Here is a 16622-nt window from a genome sequence, read left to right on the forward strand (position 1 = left end):
CTGTCAGAATCTTTTTGTCAGAAAGCACAAGCTCCCAGAGACACCCAAGGATAATCCAGTAGCCTGAGTGGAGAGTTAGTCTCTTCCATGCTCTGTCTGGACAGTCTTTTGCACAGAAAAATAACAGATCTTCTGACAGTTTTGAATGTTTTTTTTCCTGTATCTTCTAGTTTACATCCCAGAAGATTTTTCAGAGCTGTAAGAAACTAATGACAGATAGAGGCTTGGTCCAGGTCTGACCTCTTTCTTGCTTTGGTAATCTCTGTGCTGTTCTGATATCTCTGTGTTATCTTGATCTTGGATTCTGCTAATTTAATGTGGGAGAAGGAGTGAGAAGCAGTTAGACACTCCGTGCTTATGTACTGTGATACAAACTCAGTGCATAACACTGGTTAAGTCAGTAATGTGTTAGGTTGCTTTTTAATGTAGATTGTGGAGTAGTTCAGAGCTTCACCAGGCAATGACGAATGCTGCTCCTCTTTACTATCCCTCCTCAATCTCCTCACTGTTTGTACTTCATTGCTTTTAATCCCTCTTTTTTAGTGTGGCAATTTAGCTGGTGTAAATTGATTGGAAGTTAGCTTTACTGTTTCAGATGTTTACTGGGGTTTAGTCCTTTCTAGGCTCTGTTTAACATTCTCCTGCTGTTACATCCTTTAGTGAGAGCATATAGAAGGTAATGATAAGATGGGAAAGAAGTATGTTAGCAAATATGTTGGTCCCGAAATGACTCCTGAGTTTATTCTTAAGGGAAATAGAAACAAGTTATATAATGCACATCTTTATTTTGGTTCCTTCATTTATTGGTTTTCTACTTAGTAGTGTGATTCATCTATCTTTTTCCATATGCTGAGCTCCAAAATTCATCTTCTTTTGGTGCTTTTGCTGCATCATTTTGAGCATGATATAGATGGGATGAAAATTATATTCCATTTGAAAGCATTTGAATACATACAAAATTACTATTTTTATCAATGCCCACAAAAATATACTTTTGCTGTTGGGTGCTACAAAGACATTATAAAGCCATGCTGAAGTCACATTTGCTTTTTTTCTCAGTTTTTCTTCAAATGCACACTCTGTGTGAAATGGCAGTGCATGCAATATCAGTAATATTTAATTTTTCAGTCAAAAATACATGTGAATGCCTTAGTACCTCCCACTGTTTATTGTCTCACATTTCTCCAGTGGTAATTTTCTTCTGCTACCATGCTAACTGTTCATTTTATTACATTCAAAGACCTCTGAAGTTCCTTCTGGTCCTCTAGAAGCGTATCTAATTCACAGCACACTATGCCCAGCATAATTTTCAACACCTACTACTGACACCACTTACAAGTTGATAACAAATATATCCACTGGTTTGGAAACTCAGGTTGTTCCATGTAAGAGAATCTCTAATTTTCTTACACAGTAGAACATTTTCAACATTAAGGAAATGCTTCCTATGCTTGTGTTAATGTTTCAGTTTAATGTATCATTTTCAGCACGTGATTTTAGCAGTTTTCCTGGTAGAAAGTGTCTGAGTGTAATCAAATCATACAGACATATTTGGCATTCTGTGTGATGAAGTTACTTAATGAAAATGGATCTTTGATTGTCACTGAAACCAGTTGGAAATTTACCTTATTGGTGAGAATTATATGCATTTCTGGATTTGTGAGCAGAGTTGTATTGCAAAATTTGGATTACAAAAGAACTTGCAGCAACATCTGATGTATTTCCAAACTGGCCTATTCTTTCTTGAGTGGCTCTGAATCATAAACTAAACATTGGTAGAAAAGTATTGATTAGTTACTGTAAGTTTGTCGCTGAGAAGAAAAAGATATTGAAGGCTTCTCTCAGCAGTTTCGGCAGAGGTATTCAGTTGCATTTTGTATTGGCTTCTCACTGAAATACAGATTAGGCAAAATTAATCTCATTTCCCTACAAAATAGCAATATGATGTAAATGGTATAATGAGAATAAAATGTATTGTGCATTGCAGATTTGTTTTAATACAGGTAGAAACCTCAAAGGAAATATTCCATGATGCTAAGTAGTGGCATTTTCTAGTTGTTGTTTACTAGTATAAAAGAGTAACTTCCTGTAGTGAACAATTCTCTGTATAAGTGCTGCTTCTCTTGAAATTCATGTTGTTAAAAATTCAATCAGCAATACGACAAAATCAGACATACAGAATAGCTTTTCAATGGGAGTGCAGATACCAGAACACTGTCTTTCAAACACAAACTGTATGTAATACAGCCATCAAGGTGTATTATCAGACAATCAAAATAGACAGCAACAATGACAGTATTTCATTTTTAGACAGAAAACATGAGTTGATATCACCAAAGTATATTCATGGTGCAATTTACTTTCATCATGTGGTTAAAGATATACTGGTTATTTGATTTCTGTTTTATCCTGAATAAAGTTTCAAAAATAACACCAGAATGTATTACTAGTAAGTCAAACAGTAGGAACTGTGACTTTGCTGGATGTAGTTGCCAAGTGAAAGAGGCTGCTTAGATCAGGAAACTTCAAATACATACACCTTAATTTTCCAAGTCATCAGTCTTCTAATTGCCGTAACACCATTCATTACATTAGCATTAATATATGAAATATATCTAGGCAATTTGCCCAGTTCTAAGTACAGTACATAGTTGTCTTCCATAAATACTCAAACCACCATTAATGAAAACTAATGGCCCATCAAAATTTGCATTCAGAGTACTGCTTGAAATCTCCAAAGGACTGTCCACAATGCTCATGTAGCAATTTTTGACATTTGAAATTGCTGTTCCTCAATACGTTGCTGTGCTTAATGCTAGTTACCCAACAAAATGGATAAATACAACAATTTTAATGTATAATATTACCTGGCTTCAGTGACAAGATTGTAATTAGGGTTTGAACGATATTCCTGTTAGTATAATCAAGCAAATAAATCATTTGATATTTAAAGGTTTCAAATAGGGTTATTTCTTCCCTGGTTTGTAAAAGCAAGTTGTCTTTATGCTAAAGTCAAGTGGTTTTGTAAAATCATCTAGTACATCTTAAATTGAATACACAAAAGGATTAATTCATTTTAATACTAGAAATCACAGATGAGTTCTGTACAGAGAGATAACAGAGAGAGAAACTGTCCACAATTCTGCTTAGAACTATGGTCAAAAAAAGCTTTGGAACATGTTGGGGGTATTTTGGTGTGACACTCTGTTATGGTCTATATAGGCCACCCAGCAGTTTCTGAACAATTAAATCCTGTATTCTTTACATTTTAGGACATATCTGGCCAGCTGTGCCCAGGTCATTTTTTTGGCAGGTAGTCATGAGAGCTTTGTCTTCAAGATGTCTGTACTCCAGAATTTGTCTCTTGGTTGATTTTTTTTGGTGTTTTGTTTCTTCTGTTTCATTTTGGGTTTGGTTGTTCTTTTGTTTTGTGTTGTTTCTGTGGTTTGTTATTTTTCATTTTTAATAGATCTGAATTGCCAGGATATGCATGAGCTCCACCTGTCAAATTTGCAGGTTGTGTTTCTCATCTAACTCCCTGTACTGTATCCGTATCTCCTCCTAAGACTTGTAGTGCACCATGCAAAGCCTCCATATAAAAGGAGAATAAATACTAGGTCAATAAGGTTTTTTAAGTGACATTTTTAATTAAATATTTATCCAGGTGGAAGAGGAAGCTAAAAGAATAATTTTGAAGTGTATTTTGAGTATTTACTGGTGATGTGTTGTGATTTGTTATTTTTAAGAGTACAGATGGCAAAGGAGACCATGCAAGAGTGTTTAGTCAGGTACTTTAAGCACTAATGATGAGTTCACACTGTGATGATTCTCATTTCTTGTGTTATGGAGGGAGGGAAAGAACTCTGTGATCTCACGCATATGATATCATTGATCAAAATTGTCTAGATACTCTTGAATATATAGGGCAGCAGAATCAGTCTCGTTTTGTAGCTCAGTAAGCAAGAGGCGCGTGATGGAACATTCAGTTGGTGATGTAGACATGGTTTGGCTTAATACTAATACTAAAGGGGAGACAGGAAACTGTGGGGTAGGTAGTTATTGGTAATTGAGCTTCTTGATTAAAAATATGCAAGTTGGTTATTTCGGGGTTCTGTTTGTTTCTGTTCCCTAAAGCCACAGGCAAGTTAGCAGTTTTAGGAGGCTGTTGATACCACAGCCTAGCACGAGTTTTTGCACAAAATACTAAAGAATTCTTTGAAGTGATGCTAAACACCAAAACTTCTTCCTTCCCATACCCAGTCTTAAATATTTTATGGGTTAGTTTGGATATGTAAAGCAGTAAGTTGTAGTATTCATTGCACAAGACAGTAGTCCTTACCAAAACTATTTAATGGGCCATTCTGGTTGGACTGATATGGTCAGATAGAGGATTTGAAGACTGAAATAATTTCTTTGCATGCAATCATTTCATTGGAAAATTTAGCCTAAACCTCTAGGACACATACATCATTATTGTGGGTCATAATTTCACAGGAAAAACAAACAAACAAACAAACAAACGTCAAATTCCATCCTTTCACCTACAGATTATCTCTCATAGTCACTTTTACTTTTTTATTTCATATCCATCTTTCTGTTAGAATTCACACCATCAAAATGGAGCATAGGTATTCCTTGTGCTAAGGATTGTCTGATAAATGAATCATCAGATGCACACTAATTTAACCGACTGATATCAGAGGATGATGGTTTTACTCAGTCATTTCTAGCACCTTTGGATGCACGGTGTGATAGATAGTTCCATCTGTGTCTCCAAGTCTTCATATTCAGAATATTTTCATTATATAGTTTGTTCTTTCATCATCTGCTGTGAAGACTGCTGGGTAAATACTTTTTTCCCCTTTAAATTTTCAGAGTTTATTTTCTTTTGTGCAGTAACTTTTTACAGTCCCTGCAATGGAAGTTATTTTTCAGATCTGCAGCTTCCATCATGCTTTCAGACTCAACTGTCTGCCTCTATAAATTAATTCTTTAAATATTAAAACTGCAGCATAGGCAACTATTCATTTAACTGAAAAGAAAATTAACTAGAAATTAAGTTAATACACAATATTTGTTGGAAAGGCAGTGTTCCCAAAGTTTAAAAGTCTTTTTGATCAAGGGTTTCCCTTCTGGTTCATCCATAGCAATAATTTTTTTCCTGTCTGAAATGAAAATGCTGATGAGGTTAAACTTGCAATTATACATACTTGCCCCATTTAATTATTTCATTTAAGATGTTTAAAAGATACATAACCATTTGGAGAACAAAAAGGAAATGTTCATACTTTCTTTGTCATGTAGAACATTGCTACAAGATTGTATTTCACAGTAATTAGTAATTACTTTAAATGTAGTCATGAGTGAAATGGTAACTCACTGAAAAGCAGTAATTTGTTAGTAACCTACACATGTGGTACAGTTCACATAGCACCATTCACATTGTTCCTCTTTGAAAATACATGTGACAAACTGAAGATAAAGTTAAATTCAAATTGCTGCTATAATTTCTTTTCCTTTTTCTGTTGTTTTTCTTTTCATGGTTAAATTCAGCAGTCACATGGAAACTGCACTGTGGTACCCTTGGAATTATTGGTGAAATCTAGGTCTGAGCGTATTAGTTAGCCAGTTATGTTTATTAAAAATTATTCCTTTACCAAAAGGCTGACACTTATCTTTATACTACTTTAACTGAGACAGTGTAACTGAGATAAGCCAATGAAACCTTGTTTCTTTACTGAGACTTCCTACAAGGCTGGTACCAGGACTATGTTTTGGTTGATTAAATTTTACTAACAAAATCGCTTAGATTTCTTTATAATATAGGAAATATAGTCTGTGGCTACTCAGAACTATAATTTTAAATTCCAAACAGAAAAATCCATTGCTGCTCTCCTGAAATAGTGAGCTACAGATTGTTAGCCAGTCACTAAGATGATTGACTCGACTGTGTCAAGGGAAACTGATAACCACCAACGAGCTTGAAGGGAGGTCATTGTGCTGTTTAAGTCTCGTGAAGAGAGTAAGGACTTGGGAAGGGTGTTCTGGCGTTCAAGGAAAATAAGAAAAGGAGCAGAACCTGTCAACCTGGAACTCTGAGGCCATCCCATCATACAGCTGTATGCACTCTAGAGACAATGAGAAGTAACATGTTAAGGACTTGAATTGAGAAGGTTGGCTGTGGTTTCTGTGTCATGTTGGGCTGTTAGTTCAATAAAGTTTGAGTTCAATATCAAAGCTGTTTTAAATTATATTCTGATGCATTGGGAGGTAGAGCCTGCTTTGCTTTATTTTTTCTTCTTCATGATTTCTTAGCTATTGATTGTAATTTGGTTTTAATGAAAAATGTCTTTTAGCATTACAAGCAATTTTGTTCACTTGTGAAAATAAATTTCTTCTCTGGAGTAAGTCAGTTGAATTTCCATATATAACTAGGCATTCTAATTTAGGATTTTCTATGGAAGTCGTGTCAAATCAGCAGTTGTTGAAACAAAAGTGGAACTGGTAAAGACTGCTTTCATGTCTCCTGAATCTTAATAACAGCTTCTCCCTATAACCTTCTCTCCATAATACTTCCAGTGCAGTACTCCACATCTTCCATCCCAAAATCTCACCGCAGTTTCTCTCCTCCTATAATGCACAACCGATGTCTCTGCTGCAAGCACTAGTAGAGCCTTCCCACAATCACAATTCCACATTTTGCTGTCAAACACCCCATTTTCTTCAAGTATTCCTTAATTTCTCCCCGTTTTTTTCCTCTGCACTCCATTCCCCACCTTCTCTGTGTCAAAACAAAGCCCAGACTGTTGCCACTCAGGAGCTACACATGAAGTGATATGCTGGCCAGCCATGCTGCTGCGTGGCCATCTGGCTCCCAGCAAACTGATGGAATTCAACCAGTCAATCATTCTGCTATTTTACAGTATACTGGGGCTCAGTCAGAAAGCACTTTGCATGGGGTGACTTTTGAGTTTATCAAGGAAGCATGGTTTATGGGTGTTCTTGGTTTCACTTCAAAAGGAAATCTGTATTTTGAGAACGGTTGTGTTAGTTCTGGGCATTGATTTTTCCTAAGGTTTGAAATACTTCCCCTAGGTTTTGGTAACTATCTCATACCTACACTTTGAAAAGTAGAACACAGGGTGTTGCTGTGTCTGTTACATTTGACAGACATAGCTGGCAGTGCTTTTCATTGGATTTGTTTGTCTCCAGCTAGGAACATCAGGAAGTTCTTCAATGAAATAATGCTTTTATGCAATGACTGAAGGATGACATTAAGAGTTAGCATTGGCTAAGTGTTTTCTGTATGTTCGGTATGCTCTGTTTCAGTCTCACCCAGACAGGAAAGGACTGATTTGCTTTGCTTCCAGCAACCATTGAGACTGATGAATAATGGGAACAAGCTGGCTGAAATTAATTATGATAAAAATGAAAAGATTATGTTATAAGGGAAACAGCTGAAGGACTTGGCATTGGTTAGGTAAGGAGCTCTTCACTGTGAAAATTGAGTCACTATGAGTTAGCTGAGTTCTTATTTTGGAAGCAAGTTTAAGTTCTCAAGTGCTTAGTCTGTTAAAATTAGCCAGTGCACATCATTACTATGTTTATTCTTCTTTTGGCTCTGACAAAAGTTTGCTTCCCTTTCAGAAACACACTTCTGCAATTGCAGTTCATTCTTTAGTTTCCTCTAAACTGAACCACCACCTTATGAAGGTATTTATGTAGAAAATGTTACATGAAACAAATGATTCTACCTTGAGTGTACAGTGCCAGTGCCTGCAGGTGTGAAATTGAAAGGTTGAAGTTTTTTCTCTCTTGGCACCTGGCAAGTCACAAGAGCCATATCATGGCTGATATGAGTACCCTGGCTCAGAAGTTGTAGTAGTCTCAGGATGGATATAAGGGTGAACAGCCTTGAGCACCCCGATTTATGACACTTGACTGTAGTCCCTGACAGTATGGCCCTTATGAGTAGCGGTGCCATAACTACAGAGCTTTTCCACCATCACCCCCACGTCCAATGGAACACTGGCAGGAGGAAAGCAGTTCTATGATCTTGATGTCATCCTTCAGAGCTACAGTAAAATTAATAAATGTGGCCTTTTGTATGCGTAAGGGTATAAAGAAATACTGAATGAATGAAAGGCATTTCTGGATTTCTTCTAATTTCCCCTCACTTTAACCTATTCTGTCTTCCAAGCTGTTACAATAGGGAATACAGATTTTCTGTGAGAGCTGCTGTGAAGGTTTTTCAAAAGTTTAATATTCTTCATTTTTCATTATTTCTTCTTGCTGTGTTCTCTGATAGGTCCTCTTTGCATTTTCCTTATTGCTCTGTGGTTGTGACTTTATAGCCTATCTGTACAATATCAAGTGATGGTATGAAACATGAAATAATCAAAATTTGGTATGAGTACCACCCCAATACTGGCTTGAGGAAAAGTACTAATTTTCATTACCTTGAAGAAATTATGATCCATGACACAGAAGCTTTCTAACCAGCTTTTGGTAAATTAATGAATGACTTGCAAGCTCTTTAACTGAAGAGGCTCTTTCATTAATTCCAGCAGGTAATGAGTCAAAGTCTCAGAATTACAAACTGGTAACACTGATAAGTGCCATGTATTTCTCAACAAAACTAAAGCAATCTCTAATATTGATATTTAAATTATTTTAATGGGGCTTCAAAAATAACATTTTCCTGAAGTGATGTAAGTGAAATGAAGCAGAGAATATACATCTCATATATACCTTTCAATTTCTTGTGATTTCTTTTGAATTGCTTGTCTTCATAAGCTATTGTATAAGTTGTCATGAAGATTATCTTTACATTAATATTGACATTTGTATCATACATTCTTTTAAAATGAAAAATTATATTCCACAGTAACGAATATGGCCACAGTCATGTGACCAAACTTAGTGCTTTTATCCTCATGTCACTTAAAATCCTGTCTGAATTTAAATGAAATCTTAATGACTTAAGTCATCTGAAATCCCACCCTTGAAAAATATGTTGCACATACTGCAATTGTGCATCAAGTGAGAATTCTCTGTCATAATTTTTTGACATGTTCTACACTGGTTCAAGTATTCTGCATGTTTGGATTGACAAGGATGACTAGAAGTTTGATGTTAGTATGTGCATGTCTCATTTTTTTGTGTTATTCTACCCTCTTGTGTAAACTGAGCTGAAAAAAAATACTACCTGTTCATGTTGTAATTCTGATTTTTTCTTTAAGACAGTAACAAGATACTTTGATCTATATATTAATTTTCCTGCTTATTAATTTCTAAACACTCAAGTAACCAGAAGAACCAGAGTTCCTGTCAACTATACGTACATAATGAATGGATGTGGCAAAGTCTGAGAATGAACCCTGTGTTGTAGTAGTATATGGTCTGTGAATAAGATGCTGTAACTTCTAGTTATAAATCAGGAATTCAGTTTTTCCACTTAAAAAGGTGTAAAAAATTTATCATGTGAAGAGAAAAAAGTCAAATTGTAATTGCAGGAATTTTAATTTTAAAATTAAAAAAATATTATTTGGGACATTTTCCTTACAGTTCTGAGAATTAACCTCAGAAGATTTTAACACCTTAGATTTCAAACATACATAAACTGATAGTGATCCTCTTCATTTTTACAACTTGAATATTTTACAGATAAAAAGCTTTGGTGGGCAGACCAGAACTTAGCTCAGATTGGTACCTGTAACAAAAAAGATGGAAGAAACCCAACTGTCCTGCGAAACAAAACTTCAGGTGTTGTACATATGAAAGTGTATGATAAAGCTGCACAACAAGGTATGTTAAATTTTAAGCATGTTTAACCATCATTTAGAGTGCATGATGTCTTTTCCCATGGTAGTCTCCAAACGTGGCTAGAACACGATAATATGTATTTCATTGTACTTCAGTGATAAAATATTTTATAGTATTTTATTATTCAATAAATTACTCAATGTAATAAGATAATTGATTTAGAATATCTGATTGATATATTTTATCAGTTGTTTTTTGAAGTTTCCACTATGGTGAAGTTTGTAGTACTGTTACAGAATCTAAGTTTAAAATTTATAGTAAAAAAAAAAGTAAAAAAAAAAAAATCAGTGGGAACCTCCTCTCAAATTATGGAAACTTTAAGTAGGTGATGTATTATGAGAGAATTTTTTAGTTTTCTTACCTATGTATTTAAGATACCTTAATTCATCTAAATTTACAAAAGTGAGAGTGGTAGAAACCAAAGAAGCTAGACAGCTGAAAAATGGGGGAATATTGCTATTTGTGCCAAAATTTCCTTGGCAAAGTGAGAGCTATGACAGACTGTCATTTGGGGCCAGGCACATTTTATGAATTAGGAGATCAGAGATGAAGAGGTTTGGGAGATTTTTTACAAATAGAGTATTTATGATTCTGGTTACTTTCAAAGCGTTGATGGTTGCACTGAAAGTGATGAGGATGGGATCTACATGAAAGAATTTCACTTTGCAGAGAAGCTTCCAAAAGAACAGAGGATGGAGCTAAGTTGTCTTGATACCTGATGACAATAAGTATTCTGTGCACAAGAGTACATTAATTGAATCCCATGTTGAGCACTTCTGGGAACACTTGCCATTTAACCTAAGCTATGAAACACCAAAGGTGCTTTGCCAGTTTTGACCTTAGTTCTAAATGTGGTGGAACAGTAAGTGGTAAAAACTTAGGTATTCACTAACACTTCTATTATTTTAAAATGCTTGAATTCCCTACCATGGAGACATACAGATAGTCTCACAAGTGCCCAAATGTTAGCAATATCTGGTCTCTGTGGCATTAGTATGTGCCTGCCATTGAATAAAAGTCAAGAAAAGGAACAGTCCTGTCTTTTTGTACTATTGAACTTTAACCATAAGGAGAGCCCTGAAGTTGTGCAGTGAAATGTCACCTTGCTGATCTGTATTTTGACAGAGCAGTGCAAGGGGTTTGGATATAAGAATTAAACTCTGTAGATGGGACTCAGCTTTACACTTGCGCTTCTTTTTAAAGAATTTTTGTAAAATTTTTTATGCATCTTTAATTTCATTAAACCAAACTGACATGAGAGCAAATGTGATGTGGGGCCATTTTAAGGTTTCTCTGTACACAAATCTAGGATCCTAGTTTTTCTTTTTGCTCTACAATTTTTCCCTTAGAGAATACTGGAGACTTTGAAACCTCAACTGTCTTTTTCAGTTGTACGGTTGGATCATTAGAAAATAATCTATGGTTTTGGATGATAAAATGCTTTCTACTTCAGAATTAGGAATCAAAATAGACGTGATGTGTCTATTGGGCTTGGCAATTTGTAATCAACTAATTCCTTGAATGACTTAGTAGACTTAACTTCTGATTGCTGAGATATATTTATTGTACTTCTATAATGTTTATTATTAAATTTATTGATTGTGTTCATCTATTATTAACAAGTCAATATTGTTCTACTCGAGAAACAGGAGTGTGGATCTGTGAAATCAGTGAGATCACACTGGTATCACACTGATACCTTGAATATACTAAGCACTTGGTGGTTCATGAAGATACAAGGTTAATAAAGCATGCATTCAGCAGATGCTATATGATGAATTATTTGCTCATGGTCTAGAATGAGATATGCCTTCTAGACTAATGTCAGTGAGATTTCAGCATCGCTATGCAGTTTTATCATGTGTTTTTACTTTTTAAAAAGTAAAATTCTTCAGAAATCCAAGTTGAAAAAAAGTATTCTGAGGTAAAACACCCACTACTCTTAAGTGCACAGATAAAATACTCTGAGGCAGGAGCATGGAAGAGTTTGATTATAGTAGCATACCTGAAATATTTTATCCATATCTCAATTTTTCAAAGCTGGTAGCTGAAGGCAATTTGGTTTTAGTAATATTAATAAATTTATGTCAATACCCGTTTTTGGTCAGGATTGTATGGTACAAATTTGATTTCCTCTTTTCTCTTCTCCCTCCATGTTATAGGTAGCAATTCCTGTCAGTTAAACAATGGTGGATGCTCCCAGCTTTGTTTGCCAACATCAGAAACCACCAGGACATGTGTGTGTACAGTAGGCTACAACCTTCAAAAGAACCGCATGGCATGTAAAGGTAAAATGGCTTTTAATATTTATTTTAACTACCTTCAGTCTTTAATGAGTAAATAAACCTTATTAATTTTAAGCTAATTATCTTAATGTGCTTGATTAACTGAGTCACAGAGAAATCTCTGTTGTGGTTAGGACAGGATTGAAATTTAGCTTTTAATATCTTTATTTAGATTTTGGTGGAAACTCAGAGGAATTTTGACTTTTTTTTTTTCTTCCTTTTTTTAAAGATAGGCAGAAAACCAGAGCTTCTGAGCCATCATAATAGCAGTACATGTTTGTTCAAGGTGATATACCTTATCTTTAAACTTAGATATAAACTACAGTATCTGAAAGGTTGGATATCTCATCCTGTTGTATTGCCCTTGTTGTTTGGGTTTTTTTCAAATCTTTTGTCTATTTGAACAGTAAAAAATCAAAACATTACTTACATCCAAAGTCATACTTTTTGCTTGAATAACACCAACAGCTTTATAGATAGGATACCTGATAGTGCTATAAATTTAATATTATTTATTCCTATGAGGGACTGCTACTTCATCTAGTTACTAGTAGAGTATACATAGAAGCAGAAGTAAGCAACATAAATGTGGCATTTCTATTTACTAAGTATAGTATTCTTAACACTTTTCATTCATTTTTCACACAGTCATTTTCACTTTTACAATTACTACTCCAGATATTTATAACCTTCAGTTGCAGATAAAGGTAAAAAGGGGTGGATGTTGTTGAAATATATTCCCTCTTTACATTTAGATTCACTGCATTGTTCACTAAAACTGCGTATTTCTCTCTGTTGTCTGTAAGGGAAGTTTGTGTGACTAAGTGAGGTGAGATGAATCCCGTGCTTCAGAAGGCAACTTACAGTCTTGAGACCTGCTTCCCACAAGTTCTTTAGAATTGTCTCTTGCTGAATATATACAGAAAGTGCAGATATGCCCTGAAAATATGCTTAAATTTTTCATAATTCAAACCCATTTCCTTATATTTTGTTTTTCTTTATTTCTAATTGCTTAATTGATACATTGATCCATGAAATGGGCAGTGATTCCCTTCTCTTTATCAGACTGCATTAAGAATTTAATTACAAATACAACATAATAATTCTTTTTTCAAAGAGACTGAATTACAATTCTGGAAAACTATGAAGTTGCACAGGAAAATGATGTCTAGTGCCTGTTAATTCCTCAAATATTGTTAATTAAGAAAGTCTCTGCTTTTCTCTCATGGGTTATTTTATTTTTCCCATAGGTATTGAATCATTTCTCATGTATTCTGTTCATGAAGGAATTAGAGGAATTCCTCTTGATCCAAATGATAAAATGGATGCTTTAATGCCTTTATCTGGAACTTCATTTGCTGTGGGCATAGACTTCCATGCAGGTAAATATTATCTGTGTTTTATTGCATATATGCTAAGTATTATACACTATTCTGATAACTGAAATAAACTCCCAGTCTTCAAATCTTCTAAATAATTACAACAATATTTGAAGGAATTGGAAGCTGTTTGTGCGTTACAGTGTTAACTTCTAGCTATTTATTATTTATGATAACAGAAAAATTTGTATTATGTATATGTTGATTACACTAGCAACACTATGCTGTTATTCAGTGCAGACATCGCTGAGAACTTGAGTAGAGAACTGGTGTTTTTAGAGAAAGTGGTCATAAAACCATAGGAAAGCAGGTACATTAGTACCTTTTTTCACAGAAAATAGCTTGTTCCTGTCATGACTTTTTTTTTCTACTGAATTTTCTTAGTCCTGTGTATTGAACCTAGCAGGTGGTTTCAACAGCCAAGTGGGATGATTTTCTTTCTGGTCAGTAAAGCTCAGCCACCTCACTGCAGCAGACAAGCCAACTCCATATCTGTTTCTTTTACAAGTAGATGCTCTAAGATCCTGCAGAACAGGTACACTACTGACATTTCCACTGTAATTTATAAATAGGAAACAAGTTTTAGTTTAGATGAAATTAGACTGTTTCTATTTTGCATACACGAGAGAAGGTGGAAAGAAATTAAGGAGCAGATTCTGAAAAGCAGTTGGGTACATCTCTCACTGGTACTAAAAGGTGTCTGAGTATCTTCAAAGGAATTAGGAATTTATAGTTAGTTCACAGACAGTATGAAATCTGTGACCAAATAGTGACCTGAAAACACCTTATGTCTCCTTATTCTTTAACCCATTAGCACTTTGACCTTCTAAATTGACTTTCTCGTGCTGTTTTTGTTTGCCATTGTGTCTTTCCTGTGTAAGATACCTGTACTATGTCTACTGACATAAAAATCTTAGATAGGAAAGGCTGTCACGTATTATTTCATTGTCTCCTGGAAAGATACAGAATGATACAGAAGTGGTAGCTGTGCACATTCTTGATAAAGAATATGAAGACAAGGCAATTGGATTTTCCAGGCTTATATTTTTTGTTATAGTAATTTAACTTTAAAAATACCATTTTTTATTTTGGGTCTTGCAAACTTCACAATATTCTGAAGTGTAATACAGAAATCTGAAATTTGACGTTTTCATTCTAAAATACTGATACTGGGATGTTATTGGCAATTTTGCATCTGGTGTTTTCCTTGGGGGATATTTTTTTTTGTCATAGTGTACTTACAGGGTGTACTAGCTCCTACTGTAGACAACTTTGTTTGGACTTGGCTAGTCAGTATCATATTTTGTAAGATTATGATGTATTTGCTAAATTTTAGCTTTTTGGAAAAATGAGGTTTGAGGAAGGATGAAAGTGAGCAAGGTTCACCAATTTGTATGATGATTAGTTACAGCACAGGGAACATGAATACAATTGATAGTGAGGAATGCATTGCTAAACATGAATCTTCTGTAGCATGAAATCACAAGGGGATGTCATTAAGAGTTACAGTACAACTCTCAAATGCATTTCAGCTTAAAAAGCAACTGTTTTTTCACATTTTGATATCTTACCTTGAATTTTCTAAATTCATTCCTTAAACATTTGTTTGTCAAATATGGTTCATAAGGCAAGTGGATGTACTTCCAGATTTTATCTTTGTTTTTTTCACTTAATGACCATTGCTTGCATTTCATTCTTATTTGTGAAACAACATTCCCACTTTCTGATCTACTCTCAGTAATGTTTAGGTATTCCAACTGGCTAAAATACATATTCTAGTAGTACAGCATATCACAGTTCAAAAACTTACATGGTATTTTTGGCAGACATGAGAGGGCTGGAAAAGAAATGCACCTTTTTTTCTCTCTACGCATTGATACTTCTTATTTTTCATTAAAGGACTGTAAGAGTAGTTTTGACCTTTGGACTTTTTTAGAGGTTGCTGGGGAGTGGGGTTGCCAGTGTTATTTAAGGCATGGATTTTTAAAACAGAATGTGATCCTAGCAGCCTTTCATTTCTGTATTGGTAAAGAGAATGTCATTGATTCTTCCCTGCTGGCAAAGACTTATTCACAGTATGTCAGGAAAATGCCCATTGTTTTTATCTCTTGACATTATTCCAGGAAGCCTACCATACTTTTTTTTTTTTAAGTATCTGTTTTGTATTTGTTTAAATCATTATCTTACATGGTGGGAGATGCTTTCTACTGCAGCTTGGTTTGGTTGGAGGAGAATGTGCACGGCAGAGGAACATTGCTGAATTTAAGACATCAGGGGCATTCTAAGTATTGAACAAATGAGAACGTCATGGCTTTTTGCAGTAATCACCTACAAATTGATGGGTAGAACTATGTCTCAAAGAAAGCAATCCCATTGATCAGGACACACTCCTACTGGCACAAACTGCTTAGTGGCTAGTAGTATTTATCTCTTTAAAATACAACAATGCAGAATGGTTGGTTACATTAATATTTCCAAAAAGCCTTCATAAAGGTTGAGTAATAGTTAAAATCATTGATATTTTTTTTGTTAAAATACAGTGTTATTGCTGAGACTCTTTTAGTTCTGGCATAGTTCATCTCAGGAATAGATTAAGTTTTGCAAGATTTTGCTTCTGTGAAATGTAAATTCTTCACCATCCCTCACTGAGTTTCACTGAACTGAGTGGAAGCTGGAAACCCAGAGGCATTCTGTCACACATTTTTCCCTGTCTTTGTATCCTTTTTCTGTCCCACTCTTATCCATATTACCGGCTCTTTCCAGTACTCCGGGTATTTGTATCTGTGGTGTATGTACCGGTGTGAATGGGTAGGAGGAGAATAGCTTGTACTCTGTTTTGCAGTTTGACCATTTACAGACTAAGCAGACAAGGTCTGGAAAAATGGGTAGTACTCAACAAATATTTTTTATGTTGAATTTTGACTTAGCAGATTTTATTGACAAAATACTAAATCACTGAAGGGAATTAAATGTCAGTGTTTAATAATAACCAGTCTGTGGACTGTAGGAGTAAATAGGGGGCCATGGTAACTAATGCTCTCACCACTTTACACAGCTTCTACAAGCATTTTGCTAAGTTGCAGACAGTTGTTTGCGATTTTGTAGTGACTCTCATTTCCAGGTAGTAATTCTT

General features: G+C 34.9%; 1 protein-coding gene across 1 annotated transcript in view; it reads left to right on the forward strand.

Annotated features, from left to right (window-relative positions):
• Positions 1–16622, forward strand: part of LRP1B (LDL receptor related protein 1B) — a gene marked incomplete at both ends in the record, with an annotated part of 709648 nt that overhangs the window by 515913 nt on the left and 177113 nt on the right. Inside the window, 3 exons of the mRNA XM_084264363.1 lie at positions 9667–9807; positions 11988–12113; positions 13361–13492. Coding sequence (XP_084120489.1) covers positions 9667–9807; positions 11988–12113; positions 13361–13492 — 399 coding nt within the window. The remainder of the gene's footprint in view (positions 1–9666; positions 9808–11987; positions 12114–13360; positions 13493–16622) is intronic.

This window comes from Gallinula chloropus, assembly GCF_964237585.1.
Source record: "Gallinula chloropus genome assembly, chromosome: 5".
NCBI classification, from domain to species: domain Eukaryota; kingdom Metazoa; phylum Chordata; class Aves; order Gruiformes; family Rallidae; genus Gallinula; species Gallinula chloropus.